We start from the raw sequence: 20,855 nt of genomic DNA, 5'->3' as shown, positions 1-20,855 counted from the left end.
GCTCACAGAAAGCAGACAGTGCAGGACGATCTCAGTTAGTGATGACGCCCGATGGAGCCGCTCCACCTGTGGCCTCACTGCTCATCCCTCTATGTTTTATTCACCGCTGTTCGGGCACTGCCAGCTTGGTTTGAGTGTCTCTCTGAGCCTCTGTAATTTCATCTGATGGAACAGTATGGACGGTAGCGTCCCTGCTCACCTGTCAGCGCCATGAGACGGACGCCATCTGAAGATGCACCCGCTGCCGTCCCGATCTGTCATCTGACTGTCGCTTAACGTGCGGTTAAACATGCACGACACGAGTCCTCGCACTGACACCGTGAACACGATCTATGAGTGTCTTTGAGCGTCCTTCTCTCAGTACGCTGCACATTTCTAGAAAGCTGCTGGAGACTAAACTCAATATACATTATTTTTTAAAGGTTTTAGCAACAACCGACTTCATTATAACAACATTTATTCTATTATCGGTTTTATCTTTATAAGTTAAAACTACAAAACAGGAAAAATTCACATTATTCCATTCTCCAAAGCACATTACGTATACTGCATGTTTCAGATGAGATGATATTATATAAGCTGCCACTGGTTTCCATCCATTTACAAAGTTATAATAACATAACTTCAATTTGACAAATTGTTCACTGCAGTTTAATTTTTCAAATCACACTAAAAATGCACTGAAACCAGCAGCTGCCCTGAAGGAGGAAAAAGCATCTCAATACACTGATTTGGGTTTGAATGGTCACAGTAAAGGAACAGTTCAACATTTCGGGAACTCTGCTCATTTGTTTTCTTGCTGAGAGTTAGATGAGAAGATGGAGAAGACAACTCTAATGTCGGGCCATTACATAAATTTATACCTGAAAATATGTGCATGTCCCCTTTAAAGTCTTTTGAAGGTGAAACTGCGACCCTCCACCAGGCACCACCTTCATTTCATGTTCCTGTTCTTGTGTTTCTTTCTCAGGGTGGTGGTCCTGGAGAGCCGACCAACAGATAACCCCACAGCCCTCAGCAACCTTTACATTTTAGCAGGTCATGAGAACAGTTACTGATCGTCTGCCGGAGACCTGAAGGCTCCCAGAGGAGTGGACGAGACGCCTCCATTTTTTTAATTTTTGGGAGAAAACTCCAGGCGTTGTTTCATTTGAAACGTTTGGATTTCATAAAGATATTTTGGGAGTTTTTGTTACTGATCACTGGTCCACAGGTCAGTCATAAGGGAGCCTCTTCAGTATGGATTCATGAGTAGCCTTATAACCAGCAACACGTTCCCTGCAGCCCCCCTCCCCCCCGACCCTCATGAAGGAGAGGAGGAGCGAGCAGAAGGTGGAGAAACGAGAAGAGCTCAGATGAGCATTGTTACTTAGCATTTTTCTCACTTTTCTGTACTGTGTACTGAGTTACAAACGCGATATCTAGAGGTATTATTGATTAAGTGCCATTAAGATTCACAATAATTTGTGATTGTATTAGCAAAACCATGGGAGATTTGTGTTATCGTCTGTAACATGTCGCTCGTAATCATCGCCCGTGGCAACCCGTTATACTGTAGGCTTGAGAGGAGATTTTTATGAGCTCTGTAGTCAAACTAATAGATCAGTTTAAACAAGAAACCCATGAGCCATGTGGTTTATTTAAGCAATATTTATTAACATCATGTTAAGTAAATAGGGTATGTTGGATTTACAGACAGAGACCGAGCAGTCCTGCTGTGTGCGGATTAACTACCTAGTGAACAGATCCTGAGCAGCTTTTGGGTTATTTTTACTGCTTTGTAATATAGTCGCATCTCTCCTGCTCTGCTGCATTTTTAGAAGTTGAATATAATGTACAAAAAAATAATTGTGTTTTTCTTTACCCCTCCTCTTTTATAGGATCTTTTACTTCTTATTATTTGCACCATGTAAGCACTTTTGTACATTTTTTTAATTTAAAATAAAAATGACAAAATGAGGGACGATGCTAGGTTTTTGTTTTTTTTGTTAACATCTTTGCATTCCCTTCGCAAAATGTTTAATGTATGCTGTTTTTTGTAATAAAAAAAAAGCTGTTGTTAACAAGATACAGATTCAGCTTTATTTTTGTGTTGCTGTTGTTGGATTGATGATGCACCAAATCGCTCGTCACTGATGATGAGTCTGATGGGAGCAGCAAGGAGAGATGAGTGAGTATTAGTTTCCATTAACCCCCCCCCCCCCCCCCCCTCCTCCTCCCTCCTTCAGTCTGCCATTCCTCTCACTTCACCAACACACACTAATTGGTCTCAGTGCGACGGGACAGCTCGTCTCTGGGTCACATTTTCCTGTTTGTGTCTCGCACATGTTGGATGATGTCAGGCAGATTTTTGATTTTAAGGTTTCCGAGTGCAGGAACTTGAAATTGACTGCCTCCAGATGTGAGAGGATTCAGATAATTAAAGGACAGGAGGGTCAGTGAATCCCCCCTCTCCTCTGATAACACACTGGTGTGTTTTAGCTGTGTGACGTTCACTGACAGTTGGGAGGCTGTGCTGAAGTTTTCTTGCCCGTCTGTGTTTATAAATACATCTCTGACGCTGGTGTTTGTCAGGTGTGTAAATCTACAAGTCTGTCAAACCCCCAAAGCAACAGTCCTGCTCTCCTCTGGTCCTGGAGGTGGAGTCAGCTGTTCCTATGGGGACAAGCTGTGAGAAGAGAGAAAATGTGTCAAGCTGGACGGAGAGAGTCAGTGGATGGAAAAGGAAGTCAGACAAATTTCACATTTAAAGTGGAAAAAAAATAGTGTCAGTTTTGCTCTTGTGAAGGTGTCACTGTTTTAGTCTCTCCATCTTTATTCTGTGTTTAACTAATGTTATGGGTCTTTAGATATGGTTTAAAATAAAGTATTTTACCAGCTTTAAACTGCTTAACATGCAGTTATTTATGACGCCTCTCTCAACCTTCACAAATTGAACATTATTTGACGGCACTAAGTCTGAACATTTTTTATTTTTTAAAAATTACATAGTTAATAAAAATGTGTGCCTCTTTTAATAGCTCAGCTCACTTTCTTAGGAGACACAGTTAAAGATTTAATTTGAAGGGATCAAGAACTGGAAACCACATTTTTAGAGGTTTGTCTTTTTGGGATTGAGCACTAAAAACAAGTGTCATATTAATACATATACTGCTCTTTTTCATCTGTGGTTTCTAGCAATATTATCATTATTACTATACATTAAAACAACTTTATTTTCATGACTAGTTAGAAAATATAATCTGTATTAATATGACTGTACAGTTAGGTAGGAGACATTTTGTGTCCAGCAGTTAAACATCTGGGATGAAAAATCTTTGCATATTCAAGGTTGGAGAAGTAGATGACATTTTAAGGATAAGATAATTTAACTTTTTTGTGGATAAAATGTAAGCAGTTCAAGACCAGTGAATCTCCTCACTTAAATGGTACGAAGGTAAGTATATGTTACCAAAACGGAAAATAATGTTCATTTCGAAGTTATAAAAAGCCCATTTTTCCATGTAGTCATTGGTAACAGCTAACAGCTTTTCTGCAGCAGTGGGAGTAAATCTAACCTTAAAAGTTGATGCAAACTGTTTCTGCAGGTGTTTAACTGAAGCTGATCACTTCCATCCTGCAGAGCCGTGCAGCAGCGTCTGGTATATTTGGTCAGAGGTCTGCAGCAAGATAACGATCCAAAACATAACTACATACAACTGTCAGTAAAAAAGAACAGGATGACAAGCTACAAATTGTTATCATCAAGCTAGTTTGGGATGAACTGGACTGAAAGGTGACAGAGCAACACGTTTAACTTCTGCAACAGTGTTGGGAGGAACTTTAAACAATACAGGATTTCCACCCTAGGAAGAAAATCACGAGTTTTTTTCAGCTGTTTAAAAACAAAATCGAACAAATATTGTGAAATTAAATGATTAAATTATTTATTATTGTCTTCTTTTTATTCTTGTATTTATTCTTATGTTTAATCCTCAATTGTTTATTGCTTCTATACTTTAGTCACGTAGCACACTGAGACATGAAACTATGTAAATTTCAATAAAAAATGATTTTAGAGTACTTTATAAACATATTAAAACTCTTTGAATGAGAGCTTTAATAAATAACTTATGGGACAGTAAGCTTGTTGTGTAGGTGTCAATTCAAGGGTTACTTACTTAAAAAGCACACAAACATAAACAGGTTTCCCCCTCTGTGTGTTTCATTTTCCACACTAGAAGTAATGTGTTCACCTCTGTATTTTATTTTGAAAGGTGTGGCAGGATGTGTGATGTTCTCTCAGACTTGACAGGGAATCTTTGAGTGAGGTCTGTTGGCTCTGCAGGGACAGTCGAGCTGTGACCCTCCAGCCTGCAGGTGTGTTTTTGGGAGAAGCAGCTTCAGCCTCTGACAAACATCTGAGGAGATCTTCACTCACAGTAAGTTTAATGTTGAAACTCACAGGAAGTAGCTCTCATAGAAATACTGAAATGTGTCTTTATGATCAGCTGGTTTCAGAAGGTAACTTTACTCTCACATCAGGATTCAGGTGTTTTTTGTATCATTTACAAGCCTGCAAAACCATTTAAAAGCATGCAGCCTGGGCTCTTCATTTACTGTTTTGCCATTTATTTAATATCTCCTGTTGAACCTGTTTATAAGTGCAGCACTTTGATTCTTTCCCCCGGCTCTTTCACCTCTGTGTTATTGTGTTCCCACTCTCTATCCCCTCAGGGAAATGACCTAATATACTTTGCATTGCAAATGTTTTCATTACATAATCTAATTGTTGCAAGAAAGGTGTAATGTTGCCTTTAAGCAATTAAATCTGTTTTTTTTTAGAGGTGGCAGAGGAGTTTATTAACATTTTGAAGGTTGAACTCAGTCTGAGTTTGGGTGTGTGTATTTTTAAGTTGCATTTAAAGCATTTATTGAATATTTTGTACATATTCAGAGAGATGTAAGACTCATATCTCCTGTTTTATCAGTTCTGTTTTTCATCTGCAAACAGAATCAAGAAAACACATTGTCACTAAAGTTGACAAGTTAGTTGATTACTCTATGAGGCTAGTTATTTTGATAATCGATTCATTACTTTGAATTATTTTTGAAAATAAATTATTTGGTTTAAATGCGAATATGTTCATGTTTGTTAATACTGTGTGACTGTAAACTGAATATCTTTGAGTTGTAGACTTTTAGGTTGCATCTTGGACTTTGCAAAACACCATCAACATTTTTTTTTTTTTTTTACCATATTCTGACATTTTACAGTATAGCTAATTGATTTATCAAGAACATAATCAAATGATGAATCTATAATGAAAATAATGCTTAGGTGCAGTCCTAATTGTCACCAATGTAAAGATAAATCTATATTTCTTATATCATAACAAAAAAAATCACCATGATAAATTCTGTTTCATGTTTTAAAGAAACAATGTTCCAGAAAAAACATGAATGTGGAGTTACTGCAGCTGCAGGTGGACAAATGAATCCCTCCTCTGTCCCCTCTCATCTGTTTTTAGGCTGCAGAAACACTCCTATACCTGCTTTGTCTTTTGTAACCTTCGGATGTCTGCTGGTCCAGTCTGAGGATGGAGAAGTACGAGAAGATTGCAAAGATCGGAGAGGGCTCCTACGGCGTTGTCTTCAAGTGCAGGAACAAAGACACGGGGCAGATTGTCGCCATCAAGAAGTTTGTAGAGTCAGAGGACGATCCCATCATCAGGAAGATTGCACTGAGGGAGATCAGGATGCTGAAGGTAACGACACACTTGATACTTTCTTATTCCTCAACTACACTACTCTGCAGTGATGACGTTACCTGGCATTTAGTTAATGTAGCAGCAATACGGGTTTACCAGTTTGTGGCTGCTCATCTCTGACAGAAAAAGAAAAAAATAGATTAAAGAAATTCAAGATTTATTTAACTTTTCATCTATTTTTTCATCTATTCTACCTCCATACACTCTTCTGATAGTTGCAATTCTTGCAAACAGCATGGAGCAGCATCCAAATATCAACCCCTGATACAAAAACTGTTTTGTACTTATTTACATTATTTCTAGAATTTAAGTAAGAAACCTTTAACTTTTTAATTGCATCTTGTAAAATAAGCTTTAGTACATCTTTATTCATAATTTGAACCATAAAAGATGTAAGAATATACTTTCAAATAGTACAAACAAGTGCAAGACACAACAGAAAATAAGCTGATCAGTGTTCAGTCTTCTCTCATTTTTATTATCCTCTACTTTATATTCAACAAAATCCAATGATGCAATACTTTATTTGATGTCTTAAAGATGCAAATCCTGTTTTTTAAGCACCAGGAAATACAGTCCCCTCTCTGTTATGCAACCAGCAGGAGGGACACCTCCTGCAATTAATTCAGGAGACAGTGGGAAGCATTTTTGTGTCGCTGCTGCACAGAGGAGCTCTTGTTCAAAAGAGCAGCGTTCAAAAGAGGTTTAGAGGGTTGTAATCACACAAAGGAAAAAGCCCCGCGGGGTCAAAGCCGACACAAGTACCTCAATTAAAACGTGAAATATGTGTGTGGTGCATTTTAATAATAGGAAACCAAAAAAGGGGGTTGGCACCAGTTGAACATTGTTGTGAAAGTGTGCTTGTCTCTTTATTTTCTAACAAGTTGACCACAGAAAATGTCAGTTTAGACTCTGCATGCAACACAGATATAATTAACAGTCACTTAATTAATCTTAAAGGAAATTAACAACAGTAAGTTCAAAAAGAGTTAAAATATCTTACCTCTCTCTTTATTTTCAAGTTGGTCCAAAGCAAAGGCTGAAACCTGTTGGTGTTTTGTTGCCTTTTATGTATAATTATTGTCTAAGATGAACTGGTACAATGGTTTAATTAGTCATACGGTGGGTGGGAGTGTTGGTGGCCTCTTGGACACCAGGGGCTCATAAATAGGACAGGATGGGGACAGGTTGTCAGGGGCAACAGCATGTTTATTACCATCTGTTAACAGTGGTCGCAGAGAGCAAACCACAGAGGGAACGGCAGACTTTTTGGTTTTCTAATTTCTATTAAAAGTGTCTGAAAGTGACTGAATTTGCTTGATGGCTCTCAGGGTTTACAAAATCCCCATAATGTTCTATTTCCATGTGATGTGTCTCCGCAGCAACTGAAACACGCCAACCTGGTGAATCTGATCGAGGTGTTTCGACGTAAACGGAAGCTTCACCTCGTGTTCGAGTACTGCGACCACACGGTCCTCAACGAGCTGGACCGCCATCCCAGAGGGTGACTGACACTCATTTCCATAAAATACATGAACATAACATACAAACATACACACATAAAACATAAAATACAACTTTAAAGCAGCTATAATTTATATTTTTTAATATAACAGTCTATCAAATGATAAATGAGTAATGTCAGAGGTGTCACAGCAGAGAATTATCAGCTCCTATGTAGCTCTTCTCGGCTTTAAGGAGCTTTTTAGCAAGTTCCATCTCACTGTTGAGCTGTCTGGCTTCAACGTTACTGTTTTGGTTTAATCTCAGCGTCATTTTCAGAGAAACATCTCTAAAAGCCACTGTACTTTACCTTCTCGTCACCAAACAACAAACAGACACTTATAAACAAATAGCTGGTGAACATAGTGGACATTCAGCAGCTAAAGAGCCAAACATTTCTCTGAATAATCAATAAAGAAATGATAATGTTGCTCCTTAAGCAGCTGTTTGCTCAGAAGTTCAACTTAAAAATTGATTATTTATCAGTATTGTGTTAACTTGGTTCTGCTGCCCCCAAGTGGACAAAAAATAATGCTGGTTTAAAGCTGCATCACATGTTTTTTGGCCTCTTGGGGGCAGCAGATCAAATTGTCAACACCACATTGTATCAACAGGTGTCTATTTTTATATCCATTTAGAGTCATGTTTCAGTCGCTCTCCTTTTAGCTCTGATTCAGTCTCCATCAGCTCCTGAGAAAAATATCTGTCTCTGGAGCCACTAAATGCTCCACTATGTTCAGCAGCTAGTCGATAACTTTCATCTGTCAGGCAGTGAGTATAATGTGGGGTTTTTTTTAAAGCTTTTTTGCTGGAAACAGCTGCTTGCAAGAAATTATCTTGATGAGAGTTGTGAGAGTGAACCAAACAGAGAAGTTGGAGGTCGTAAAAAAGCAGAAACAATGAGATGAAAGACATTACAAAACTTTCCGTAGGGGAGCTGCAGGATTGGATGTGGATTCATGGTTACGAGCTACAGCTTTCACATTACATGTAATCATTCGATATATTTTTTTAGTAGTTTTTTATTCAAATTTCACTCAGAAATTTGTTTTAAATGTGTAAAATCAAATAATTTGGAGCTAATGCCTCAAAAGGGGTTTAAAAGTATGGTCGTCCAACACATTTTACCCTTTAAATACATACAGTAGATGTATAATTATAAGGGGGCTCATCCTTTCATTGCAATCACATAATTTAGATTATTTTAACAGCATCCATTTATTTTAGATAACAATCAAGTGCAGCTATCCTGCAGTTGAAATCTTCATGAATATAGCAGTGAAACACAATTAATTAGGGTGGATTAGGTTAATATTGGACAATCGACTAATGTGGGACAACTAAGCTCCAGTGCATTTATTTCTTTTCCTATTCAATTATTTTAAAGTTAACTAGTATATGCGTACTGTTTAAGTTATATTGTTTGAAATTACACATGAAAATACATGCTACTACAGTTTTTTAACCTAAAAACTGTAGGCCTACAAAATTAAATGACCAAATATGGGTATGCACATTTCAGAATTTTCTGTTGTGGAAGATAATTTGGCTGCTTTGAATAAATCAAAGTATTTCTAACCTTAAAAACTAGTGTCCCACATTATAAAAGCTACAAATTCTGAAACGATACAAAGTGCCATGTTCCTTTTGAGTACAATATCCAGAAATTGTCTTCTGATTTAACAAGCAAACATCTCAGGGATTTCATAATGATATAAGGTGTTGATATAATGTAATGGATTCATATGTACATTACCCTAATCTACTTTACATTAAACACTAATTTATATGTGATTTTAAACACATTTAAACACATTTGCTGAATCTCAACATATATTAACTGCAATCATCTCAGACCTGTCACCCAGCTATATGTGTAGAGTGCTTTCCAACTCATAAAGACTGTAGTAGTAGTAAAATAATAAAAAGTAAACCAGAGTACATTAATAACACATCAGTTTTAGGACTTTACATTATTAATTGAATGCACAGCTGGCTCCTCGGTGTACTGTAATGACCTTTACTCACTCACGCTGAGATACTGAGAGCATAAATCTGAGTTTGGTCACTTTTCATTAAACAGAGTGCTATGTACTTTCTATTATCTCTACATTACATATATACCACACCGTACACCCAGCTTTGTCTGCCTCTGATCGGCACAACGCTCGTCTCCGAGGACGCTGACCTGCTCACTGTGGTATGTTTACAGTGACAGTCTCCCAGAATGCTTTGCTGGCAGGGAGCTGTCGGGACTCTTTAGGCTCGGCCACATTTTATACGGAGTGTTTTCGCTGTCTGGTTTCCCCCCTCTGGTCCTGGCCTGTAGCCTCCCGGCCTCAGAGGGTTCAAAAGAAGAGAAAACAAAGTAGGGAAAGAAGGGGCGGAGATTGTTATTAATTGTCAGTCACAAGGCTCGATTTAGCCATTTCCACGGCAACACTGATAGATGATGGTCCCTGAACCAACAAAGCCTCACAATGTTGAGCATCGGGGCGCACAATGGGAACTGAGGGACTCTTCACTGTCCTCCACGGTCGTCCGAAGGAGAAGAAATGTCTGAAAAACACAAGACAGAGAGAGAGAAAAGTAGAGATGACAGAGAAAGTAGAGAAAGTTTGCTTTCATATAATCCAAGAAGAAAGTTACTCAGATGGTCGATGCTTCTTTATTAGATTCAACTTTTTGGCGAGATTCAAACAAACTTAATTCTGATAATCATCACTTTATTTTTAGATCTCAGCAACTATTAGAGGGATTTTGACACTTGTGATCCCCAGAGGATGAATCTTAATAACTTTAGTGTCTAATGATGCCTAAATATTAATGCCTCCCTCAGGATGAATTATATGAACTTTGGTGATTCTCTTCATTTTTCTTTTAATGCCATCATCAGGCTTCTTTAACTTAAATATATTTGTAATGAAACCAGACAGACAATTATTAACCCTGGTTAGAGATCATGGGCCTGGAGTGTTATAATTATAATTTCCTAAGATATTTAGTAGACTTGGCATTTTGCTTCACTCACTAACAAGGACGATTCGAGTCATATTAATAGAAAAATACACTTTCTTATTTCACTAAAAGACACAGCAGACACAACTCGAGCCTTTTTAAGAAGAGAAATGTACTTCTTACAGCTTCTGGTAGAACAGAAGTAGATAACATCTCAGAGAGCGCATCGGTCGAGTACAAGAAATGGATTATAGATGCACAAATGCTCATAAGCCTGAACATTTTAGAGAAAGGGCAATTATACTAATGGAGTTTGATTTGATTAACACATGTTATATAGAGACATGACTTGTTAAGTTTTGATTATAAATTGTTTGAGCAATCTGAAAAAAGCTGCTACAATGACAGTTTCGCTTATTACAAAACAAACCTGCAAAACTCGTGTTCAGTGCTGATGAACGTACAATAAAAAACACCTGCTAAACATCTGCATGTCAGCGCAAAGCATCACAGAGCTGCTGATGTGGCTGCAGACGCTTAAGTCTTGTTGTTTAATGTTTTGATTACTGAAAACAGTTGATAGCTTCATCCTTAAGTTTGTTCAGGTTTAAGGGACAATATTAGGATTAATCTAGCTGAAAATAGACATTTGATTTTTTTTAGGTAATTTATAATTTACCTCACAAAAATGTCGAAAATACATTTACACTTTTACCCAAAGCGACTTACAAGCAGGACAAGACAATCAAGCGTTAGAGGAAAGTGACTCAAAAAGAGCTGTAATACAAATTCACAAGCTGACAAGTACAATAAGAAAGAGCACGAGACAGAAGTTCAAAAGATATTAAAGAGAGAAATGACTGGAAGAAGAAAAGTGCACAACTGTAACTGCTCAGAGGTTAAATAATGACAAATTCACAGAGTCATGTATTTAAGTCATGTAAACCATTATGACAAATAGCCAAAAACAAACAAAAAGGATTTAATGTAGAATGACATGAAACAAAGAAAAATAACCAAATAATCTCTGTGTGATGCAAAAATGTGTTTTTTCTAAATAATAAATCACTATATACACCTTTTAAGGCTTTTTTGTATTCCACAACGACCCTTTAATATAGTATGGATGTATGATATATGGACATTATTAGAATAAAAGTGGACATAGTTAAATAAAGTGAACAGTGTTGTCCATTAACTCAAATGAAACTATTAGACAATTTGGCACAATAAAGAAAAATAAATAAAGATAAGTAAACACATTTTTCTTTTTTTTTTCTCTTTTTTTCTGATGATCAACTAACTGATTAACTGACTGATGTTTTTGGCTCTAATGTTTGATTTCCTTCCCGGTTTACAGAGTCCCGGAGCAGCTTGTAAAAAGTATAACCTGGCAGACGCTTCAAGCTGTGAACTTCTGCCACAAACAAAATGTAAGTGCTGTTTTTTTTTCTCTTTTCTGGCTCCACAGTTTCTCCTCTTACCTGTCTCTTCATGTAACATTCAGTATATTTGTCATTTGTCAAACGTCCTCAGCTTGTTTTTGAATTCCTCGGGTCTCCTCCCTCCTCCAGCTGCCGACAAGCCTCTTGCTTTATGGCTCTTTTTTCTTTAACAAGAATTCCTTCCCCTTGGCTGAACAGCAGTTAATGTATCACCTAGACACAACAAATGCTCCGAGGCCCCCCATTTAACAGGCTTCCTTTCTCTTTTTTTTAACTGTTCCTCACACACACACACACACACACACACACACACACACACACACACACACACACACACACACACACACACACACACACACACACACACACACACACAGAGCTCCTTTATGTTCAGCATCTCTGAGTCACATATGTTTCTGTCTCTGCAGTGTATTCACAGAGACGTCAAGCCAGAGAATATTCTCATCACCAAACATCAAGTCATCAAACTCTGTGACTTTGGGTTTGCGAGGATACTCAGTAAGTTTTGTTTTTTTAGATTTTATCCACAGTTGATGGTTTATTTGTAACAGTGCCACCTAGTGGATACTACTGTCCTTACACGTCACATTCAGTGTGAGAAGGAAAAGCATAGGTTGAACTGAAGCTGAGTTTTGTATGTTTACAGGGGCGCCATAAGGGGCTGAAAAGTTAGGATGATTAGAAGGGCCCGAGACTGACGGGGGCCCTAAAAAAATTTTAGGATATCAGTTTATTTTTTTATTAACATGTATAATAATAATAATAATAATAATAATAATAATAATAATAATAATAATAATAATAATGATAATAATAATAATAACTTTATTTATATAGCACCCTGTTAAAAACAGAGTTTACAAAGAAAGAAAATAAAATGAAAGAGAACTCCTACTGTAGCAAAAAACTCAGCAATAGCTCAACAAGCAGCTCAGTGGCCAAATGGCAGGGAGGAAGCACTGGGAGCACTGGGAGCACTGGTTCTGGGGGTTGATATAGCTCCACTGATGAGCTGAAGTTCAGGAGGAAATAGCTCTGAGAACAGAGTTAGGTGATTTAAACTTACAATTAAAACAAAACTGTCTAGAAAGTTCCAAAACTGCAATAACTAAAACTAATATAGCAAAGAAGAGTTTATCTACGTCCTTTCTTGCTTTTGTACATTGTGTTCTTCATTTGTCAGATATCATTAATCATACATACATAACCTGTTACGAGGAGACATAAGTGGTGATTGCTTTGTTTTAAAGGGGCCATGATCCAAAACGTTCAGAGGCCTCTGATGTACAAACAAACACTATCAGATCCAAACTAACTTAAATATTTGATAATCAATAAAAACTCCTTAAATACAAACAAACCAGTATATCCTGTTGGTTTTAAACTGGTGCAGCAGACTGGTTTCTCTGTGTGTGGCTGGATCTCATCTACTGTTTACACATTTTGTTTAAAGTACGTGATGACCTGACGGCTCCTCTCACAGATGTTTCACGTCGTGTCTTTCTGTGTTTCTGTGTCTCCAGCCGGACCATGTGACTACTACACAGACTACGTGGCCACCCGTTGGTACCGGGCCCCCGAGCTGCTGGTGGGGGACACTCAGTACGGCCCTCCGGTGGATGTTTGGGCGATCGGCTGCGTGTTCGCCGAGCTGCTGTCGGGGATTCCTCTGTGGCCCGGGAAGTCTGACATGGACCAGCTGTACCTGATCAGGAAGACTCTCGGTAAGCTCAGTCTGCTGCTGGTCTGAGCGGAAACCTGTGCATGTTTAACAGAGTGAGAAGAAGATTAAGGTCATTTTTGGATGTTTTGATGTGTGTGACAGGATGATTATTGTTAATATTGTCTTTCAGTTCAACTATATTGTGATGAAATGATCATAAAAAATACACAATTCTGTAGATTAATGATAGAATTTTCTCACAAAATAACTACAAACAAAGTAAAGAAACAGCTTTTAATTACAATATAATTATTAATGTCATCATCAGCATGGGATTTTTTGCTTTTTAAATCAGTAAATGTTTGTCTATATATTTACATATTTAAGTGTTTCAATGAAAAAGTAATTGCTGATTCTTTTTAAGGATATGAGTGCCTATGTGTTTTAAAGTTATGAGTTTTTTTCATAAATATGTGGGAAGAAAACAGGAGAAAACAAGTCAAATAATATATTCCTGCTGTCTTGAGACTCTTAGGAAGTGTTTTCCAAGAAAGAATGAAAATTGTAAAATTGTCTTTATCCTAAGTAATAACATTAATCTCAGATAAAAATACATTTACAGAAGTTATGACAAGAAGTTGTCAAAATGAGGCTAAAACAGCAACAAAACCAGACTGACTGAGTTCTTGTTTCTTGTTTCTCTGCAGGAGATCTGATCCCTCGACATCAACAGGTTTTCAGCAACAACCAGTTCTTCAGTGGCGTTTCCATCCCGGAGCCTCAAGACATGGTGAGGAGGAAAGACAACACCGTCCGCAACGTATCTGCAACTCATCGAACTTACAGCTGACATTTGAATAATGAATCATAATAAAGAAAAGTTGATTGAGTTTGTCGACTTTAACTCAACATAGAAAGTTTAATCGTGTTCAGGAGACAAAGAAAAAAAGTGAAATTGATCAAACCAAATATTTTCTGTGTGGTAAAAATACTGAATCTTTGTCCTTCTCTGTCTCTGCAGGAACCTTTGGAGCAGAAATATCCAATTCTCTCACATCAAGCTCTGAGTCTTATGAAGGTAATGGTGTTACTGTCATCATAGAGATGACTGCATACTTAAAATCTGTGGCACTGTACTGCAAATATACAACAAAGTAAATCTGAAAGCATTTATCACCCAAAATACACTGAAATGTGCACATTTTAGTACACTTTTTCATCAGAAATGAAAAACTGTTGATTTCAAGCATTTTAAATCTAAAGACCTTTCAATGAATGTATAATAATATAACACTTTAATTTATTTGTCTTCACAACAACTCAGAAACTGCATTTAAGTGCTGTGAAATATGTTATCATGTCATCATCATCATACTTTTCTCACAGTTTTGTCTATATCTGCATTTTCTCCTCTTGTTGCCGGTTTAGGGTTGTCTCAGGATGGACCCGTCTGAGCGGCTGACATGCGAGCAGCTCCTCCAGCATCCGTACTTCGACAGCCTGCGAGAAAAGAGCGAGGGAGCTTCTCGAGAGCAGGACCGCTCCGGCAACAAGAGGACGCGTTTACCTCGCAAACACCTCCCCACTGGGGTGAGCAGCTGTCTCTATGAGGAGTCAGGGCCGAGCTTTACAGTGATACAGTATGCTGACATGAATCATGAGTGTTCTTATTAAATATCTCATATTGTTCAGTCAGTGTTTTCAGCTATCAGTCTGGAAAATCTGTCAAATCTTTGCAAGAAATCCTGTGGAAACTCTGTAAAATGGAAATGTTGAATGTATTATTAAGAGGTGGCAGCAGCTTTGGAACAAAAATGTCAGAAATAACAACTCCCCATGCTTAAAAACTGTTTTTAGAGCCACTATATTAGAAAATGGGAATTCTGGCTAACTTTATTGCCAGCTTATGTTGAAAAGTTGTAGTAATATTTATAAAAAAAACACACACAATGCATACAAGCGCTAATTTAGATGCATTTTTTGCAAAGTAGGTTGCAAGGAGGTTACATATCTAATAAAACCAGAAGAAAAGAAGGGATTTGATGTGTTTCCTGTATCCCAGCAGATGGATAGCAACTTAATATTTCCCCCAGGATTTAACTTTCTAAAATGTGTGAAATAAAATGGCTTGAAAATGAACAATGAATGTCTTTCCTGAAGTGGTTATGCTTAAACTAAACAGCTGGGAATTTCCAGGAAATACAATAAATGTATGAAAATAGATGTAATCCACATTTTTGGGGCTGTAAACCTCAAATTGTTCAATCTTTACTGACTTCCACTGTCTCAAAATAGAAATGTAACAATCAGAGGGGAAAGTACAGTCATTGTTTCTCTACCACATGAGCTAAATCATTTACATTAATATTACAAATACTTTATTACACTCAAAACTCTCTCTTAACCCTGATTTTGTTTTTCTTTTCCTCCAGTATTTGCCACAGCTGACCGGCAGCAGCATCTTTCCAGCTCTGGACAATAAGAAGTACTACAACAACCTGCGCAAGTTCAACTATCATCTACCAAACATCTAAACAAAGCTGCTCCTGATCAACATCTTCAACAACAAGCAGGGTTATCTATATAAAAAAAGGAGGAAAAAAACCCAAAACTCAGGAAATGAAGCAGATTCTGGTAGCACCTTGCTTTTTAAAGCACTCAACAGGACTCAGCAGCTTTTTAAAATGTTTATTTTTCACATGGGGTGTGTCGGGTGTCTCTTCATATCGATGTAAGTCTATGCACTATTCCCAACGTGTCCACTCAGGCGTGTTGGTTTACGTATGTTGCCTATTACATTTCAAGCTGATTTTGTTGTATTTTTTGTATATATGTGTAAAGACAAAGGGCGACGTACTGCTCTGCTCTCTGAATGAACTGAAGGTAAAACTGCGACGTGCTGCCTCGCCTGGTTTGCCAAATGTTTTTTTATATATAACGATGGACTCTGTGAGAGTGACTGGAGGTTTATGTTGTTGTTGTCTTGAGTAAGTTATAATGTAGGACACAAACTTTTGACTTTTTTTGTCGCATGGAACGACTCATGAGCATTTCTGAAAATAATATTTATTGACGTCAGGAGTGAATACAGTTAACGATCCTTTAACTAACCTTTAGTAGCAATTAGCAATATTATGTAATGTATACTCTCTGAAACCTCGGTGCTAAGGATGCTCACAGCCATCTGTCTGTCCTCAGATATCTTACAAATGCCAAAATGAATCTTAAGAGAAAATATTTTAAAGAGACTCTTGAAGAACAGTTGTTGTTGTTTTTTCTCTATGTACCCATGTATGGAGTAACCTTTAATATCTTGACTGTTGAGTCTATAATAAATATAGAATAGTTTGGAAAAACTGTTGTCAACAATATAAAGTGCTTCAACTTTTCTCTTTTCTGGACTGTTTCTGTACTTCACACACATCATCATCTTGAATATTTTGCATAAAGACGGATTTTGCTGCACACTCTCATTTACAAAAAAAAAGACTTAATGATTGTTACATTTGTACAAAAACACTGAAAGGCAAGTGAGAATTATTTTCTTCTGGACATCCAATTTCTAAGTATGATCACAATCATTTTGTCTCCTGTTTATGACTCAAAAACAGGTGGGAAAAAAGAGTTTTTGCCAGGTTAATCTTCCTAAATTATTTGATTGTTTTTCAATCCATGAAACAGATGAAAAAAAACTTTTAAAAAAAAAATGATTCTGGCAAAAAAAAATGTCACCTGTTCTTGAGTCATAAACACATGAGAGAAAATAATTTACAGACTTAGAAATCTCCTGAATAACTTATTTCTCACTTGTCTTTCAGGGCTTCTGTATATTTGCATGCAAAAAAACACTCAATGTTTCAGCTGAAAGATCTACGCGTTTGGGCGTTGAAAGCGTTGTGCGTTCCAGTCTTTCCCTCTCCGAGTTAGTGTCTTCTTCCAAAGCTGTTCTCACTTTACAATTCAAACACTCTCTGAAGCAGGAAGCTGATTTTACTCCAAGTCCAGAACTAAATCCAGACCTGGAAGTGCCGTTTGTAATCTGCTAGCTGTTGTCTGCTTATCTTTGATCCCAGGAAGATCACTGAGAAACAGATACTCCAGATTCCTGTGTGGAAGTAATGCAAAATATGTAATTAAACACGAGTCAATCATTCATCCCTTTTGGTTAATAAAATGGATGAATTAGTGTCAGTTAAATGAACAGAAACTATCTAAAATATGTAGATTTTGTAGGATTATAAACACTCACTTGAGTCTGTGCAGGGCGATGATGCCCTTATCTGTAACGTTTCCACATGACACCACCTCCAGCATGTTCAAACTCTCCTGCAGATTCTCTATTGAGCTCAACTTCTCCAGGCAAGTGTCCTCAATGTAGATACACTTATTGAACTTGATCTCATCCACATATTTCAAACCATCTAGAAAAAATGAAAACAGCATCAGATCACTCTCCACTCATTAGTTTACTAAACAAGAAATAGTGAAACAATTGTGTCACAATAAATCTGTGTGGACTCTGGCACTCAGGTTCGAGAGCAGCAGCCAAAAGGATCAGAGATAGTTTGTGTCTGCTCGGTGTAAAACATCCGGCCGCTTGCGTCACTTTTTGGATAATCAGTCTGGTAGAGGTGCACTTTCACCCTCGCCTTTCCCTTCTTTTTTAGCACAAATCACTTTCAGGTCAGCGATGACGGTCTAACTCATGTTAACAATTGATAGTTGCTGCAAAATTGAAACTTTCTGAACGCTGCTTCAATCTTTGACATGAGCAGACTTTTAATAAGAGTGTCATGGCTCCAGGAATGAAAAATATCTTTTGATCCAGTACTTAGGATCGGATCAACAACTATTGGATGCATTGCCATAAAATTTGGTAGCAACATTAATGGATAAATTATATTGACTGATTTTATCATATACTGTCTCTTAGGTGAAGTTACTGTACGGTTAGTTGTATTTAGACAACATTAAAAACACATTGTTATATTCTGCAAAGTAAGGTATCTAAAAAAGTAGGTAATGGTATCATAGTGGCTCCATTAGGCCTACAGGCTGTGTAGATATACAGTCTTTTTCTTGTAAAATTTATTAGAGAGGACATCAATGATCACAGAGGAAAATGGAGAAGATACAGGGACGAGTCAGAAGGACAAGAACACAATATTCTCCACACTGTAACACTGACCCAGATGATCGAACCCTCTGTGCATGATGCAGGATTCAGTAGCATCAATCCCCTGGATCTTGTATCTGCCCAGTGGCCCAGTTGGCAGTCCGTTGTAGTCGTGATGCCAACGTTCGAAACCTTCAAACCTCACTTTGGCACCGCATCTCAACAGCCACTCTGCTGCAGCTCGGTCTGGACCAATAGCTTTGATCCTCTCATAGTCAACCCTGAGAGAAGATCAACAAACACTCAAAGTGCGTCACAAATCTGAAATGTGTCACATTATTGGGTGCTGAGAGGGCAGAAAAGAGGAGTCAAAGGGCTAAAAACAAACTCCAAATGGCATTTTTTTAACCTGAGCAAATACAAACTATTTGTTTGGTTTGGTTATTTATCAAATAAAAGGAACATTTGTGTTGCAGCTTAAAATTTGAGGATTTGCTTTCTTTTCTCTGTTTCACAACTTTATAGACGCAACTGTGGGTTTTGGACTTGTTAGTTTGTTGACAAAATAAAAAAGACGTGATGCAATGGGCATTTGTCATTATTTTGACGTCTTAATGGAGTAAAGGTTTCACTCTAGAATAGTCAATGATATAACCTGAATGTTGTCTTTTTCTGGTCCTAAAGTCAACAAACATTACACTGATACAATTTCCTGACCATTAAGTACAATATCATTATACCCATATTAAATAAATTAAAGAGTACGGTCTAGACCTGCTCTATGTGTTAAGTGCCTTGAGATGACTGTTGTGATTTGGCGCTATATAAATAAAAATTTACACAATTATCCATTGTGACAAAATCTTCATCTAAAAAGTAACCAAAGCTGTGAAATAAATGATGTGAAGTGGAAGTATAAAGTAGCATCAAATTGAAATACTCAAGTAAAGTACAAGTACCTCAAAATTGCACTTAAGTATAGTAATTGATTAAATATACTTCGTTACTTTCCACCTTTGAACATGTGTGTAACATGGATTCACGTTAACTGAGGTTTGTGTTGAGTGTCTTTCAGTTTAAAAGCCTCTTTGCACATTGCTGTGCAGCTATTAGCTCGGATTAGTGTCAAGTTGCTCTTAACAGTGTCTCACTTGTTGAAGACTGCATTGAGCCAACCCCAAAAGTGTCTGCGGCTCCCGTCTCTCTGACTCACAGCAGACTGCACCGCCTTCGACAAAAGCTTCATGTCTCAGAGCTGAAACAGGAACAGAAAAATAAATACATGATTAACTTAGCTTTATCCTTGGATATAAACTAAACAACCGCTCAAATCTCTTTAATATACCGAGGACATAGATTTAAATGTCTTATTTTCTTTTATATTTCTGACAGTTTACAGAAGAAAAGTAAAAACCAGGCATTCAACGTTTCTACAAGCTTTGTAATTAGAGGAAAAAACTATGTACTGGTCCTTTGTGAAAACCAAGAAGTTTAACTGTAAATTACCTTTAATGAATATGGGATTTAGCCAAAAACAAACAAACAAACAAACAAACAAACAAACATAAAACAAGATCTGTAATATAAAAGCCTCAACATGAATAGAAAATAAATACATGATTAACTTTATTCTTAAATTTCAACTAAATAACAGGCATTCAAAGTTTCCACATGCTCTGAATTAGAGGAAAAACAATCTACTGTTTAATAACAATATTACTACTACTGCTACTACTACTAATAATAATAACTTCATTTATATAGCACCTTTCATAAAGGTGCTAGAGGCACCCATCATATAATGCAGCTCAAAGTGCTTTACATTTAAAGCAATAAAACAAGAGCAAAGAAGTACAGCAATTTAAAATAAACAGCATAGGTTAAAAAACAAACAAACAAACACACATTAAAATAAATAAGAAGAGATAAAAGTTCAAATAGATTTAAAAGAGGAAACACAATTTAAAAAACTAAATTAAAAAAACTAATATAAAATATAAAATAAAACACAGATTAACTAAAAGCTTTGCAAAGGTATCTTTTTGACCTCCTTAGTGAAAACCAGGAAGTTCAGCTTTTTACTAATAAATTAGCTTTAATGAATGTGCAATTTGGCCAACAAATTTACCAGATTCGTGATATAAAAGCTCGTAAATGAATCCAAATGTATCTTCTAGCAATCTTAACAGTACATGTTACCTAAATAACATCAAAGTTTCATCATTAAGGCTGTAGGGTAAAGATATTTGGTTAATTTTCTCACCTGTCCTCCAACAGATCAGACTGTTTACATCTGAGTGGCGTCCATAGCTGTAGCCTTTCACCTAACTGCGTCATCGAAAAACGTGCTTCCTTATTGGCTGGCCGCGCTTACGTCAGAGCGAGTGAGCGTAGCGTTG

The 20,855-nt window shown here is 37.1% G+C and overlaps 3 protein-coding genes across 9 annotated transcripts in view; 2 read left to right on the top strand and 1 right to left on the bottom strand.

The window, feature by feature from the left end:
• Positions 1–2,070, top strand: part of map4k5 (mitogen-activated protein kinase kinase kinase kinase 5) — a 33,773-nt gene extending 31,703 nt beyond the window's left edge. For all 4 annotated transcript variants that reach the window (XM_062440097.1, XM_062440096.1, XM_062440095.1 and 1 more), the window contains one exon: positions 971–2,070. In XM_062440097.1, coding sequence (XP_062296081.1) covers positions 971–1,058 — 88 coding nt within the window. In that variant the 3' untranslated portion in view covers positions 1,059–2,070. The remainder of the gene's footprint in view (positions 1–970) is intronic.
• A 3,506-nt stretch (positions 2,071–5,576) lies between these two features.
• cdkl1 (cyclin dependent kinase like 1 (CDC2 related kinase)) lies at positions 5,577–15,989 on the top strand. Of its 4 annotated transcripts, none has more exons than XM_062440140.1 (9): positions 5,577–5,747; positions 7,133–7,254; positions 11,572–11,644; positions 12,085–12,175; positions 13,201–13,401; positions 14,048–14,130; positions 14,362–14,418; positions 14,769–14,958; positions 15,765–15,989. In XM_062440140.1, the coding sequence occupies exons 1-9, from the start codon at positions 5,580–5,582 to the stop codon at positions 15,872–15,874; spliced, it is 1,095 nt and encodes a 364-aa protein (XP_062296124.1). In that variant the 5' UTR covers positions 5,577–5,579; the 3' UTR covers positions 15,875–15,989. The 4 variants fall into 4 exon arrangements, with proteins under 4 accessions (XP_062296124.1, XP_062296121.1, XP_062296122.1 ...); XM_062440137.1 differs by having other exon boundaries at positions 5,580–5,747; positions 14,769–14,930; positions 15,773–15,989; XM_062440138.1 differs by lacking the exon at positions 14,362–14,418 and having other exon boundaries at positions 5,580–5,747.
• A 399-nt stretch (positions 15,990–16,388) lies between these two features.
• Positions 16,389–20,770, bottom strand: dmac2l (distal membrane arm assembly component 2 like). The gene is made up of 5 exons (XM_062440146.1): positions 20,720–20,770; positions 19,608–19,711; positions 18,529–18,737; positions 17,590–17,761; positions 16,389–17,445 (listed from the first exon to the last, which is right to left on the bottom strand). Exons 2-5 carry the CDS (start codon positions 19,700–19,702, stop codon positions 17,331–17,333), a joined length of 591 nt encoding a protein of 196 aa, XP_062296130.1. The 5' UTR covers positions 19,703–19,711; positions 20,720–20,770; the 3' UTR covers positions 16,389–17,330.
• Positions 20,771–20,855: the final 85 nt, after the last annotated feature.

This window comes from Scomber scombrus, chromosome 19, assembly GCF_963691925.1.
Source record: "Scomber scombrus chromosome 19, fScoSco1.1, whole genome shotgun sequence".
In the NCBI taxonomy this organism is placed as follows: Eukaryota; Metazoa; Chordata; class Actinopteri; order Scombriformes; family Scombridae; genus Scomber; species Scomber scombrus.
Note: the sequence above shows the minus strand (reverse complement) of the source record. Positions and strands in the feature narration are given on the sequence as shown.

Excerpts from the sequence above, each read along its gene's own strand:
- cdkl1 (XM_062440140.1), top strand. The coding sequence starts at position 5,580 with ATGGAGAAGTACGAGAAGATTGCAAAGATCGGAGAGGGCTCCTACGGC. Across the intron at positions 11,645-12,084 it reads ACTTCTGCCACAAACAAAAT|TGTATTCACAGAGACGTCAA; the intron begins GTAAGTGCTGTT and ends CTGTCTCTGCAG. Across the intron at positions 14,131-14,361 it reads TCCCGGAGCCTCAAGACATG|GAACCTTTGGAGCAGAAATA; the intron begins GTGAGGAGGAAA and ends CTGTCTCTGCAG.
- dmac2l (XM_062440146.1), bottom strand. The coding sequence starts at position 19,702 with ATGAAGCTTTTGTCGAAGGCGGTGCAGTCTGCTGTGAGTCAGAGAGAC. Across the intron at positions 17,762-18,528 it reads CAGAGGGTTCGATCATCTGG|ATGGTTTGAAATATGTGGAT; the intron begins GTCAGTGTTACA and ends CATTTTTTCTAG. Across the intron at positions 17,446-17,589 it reads ATCGCCCTGCACAGACTCAA|GAATCTGGAGTATCTGTTTC; the intron begins GTGAGTGTTTAT and ends ACTTCCACACAG.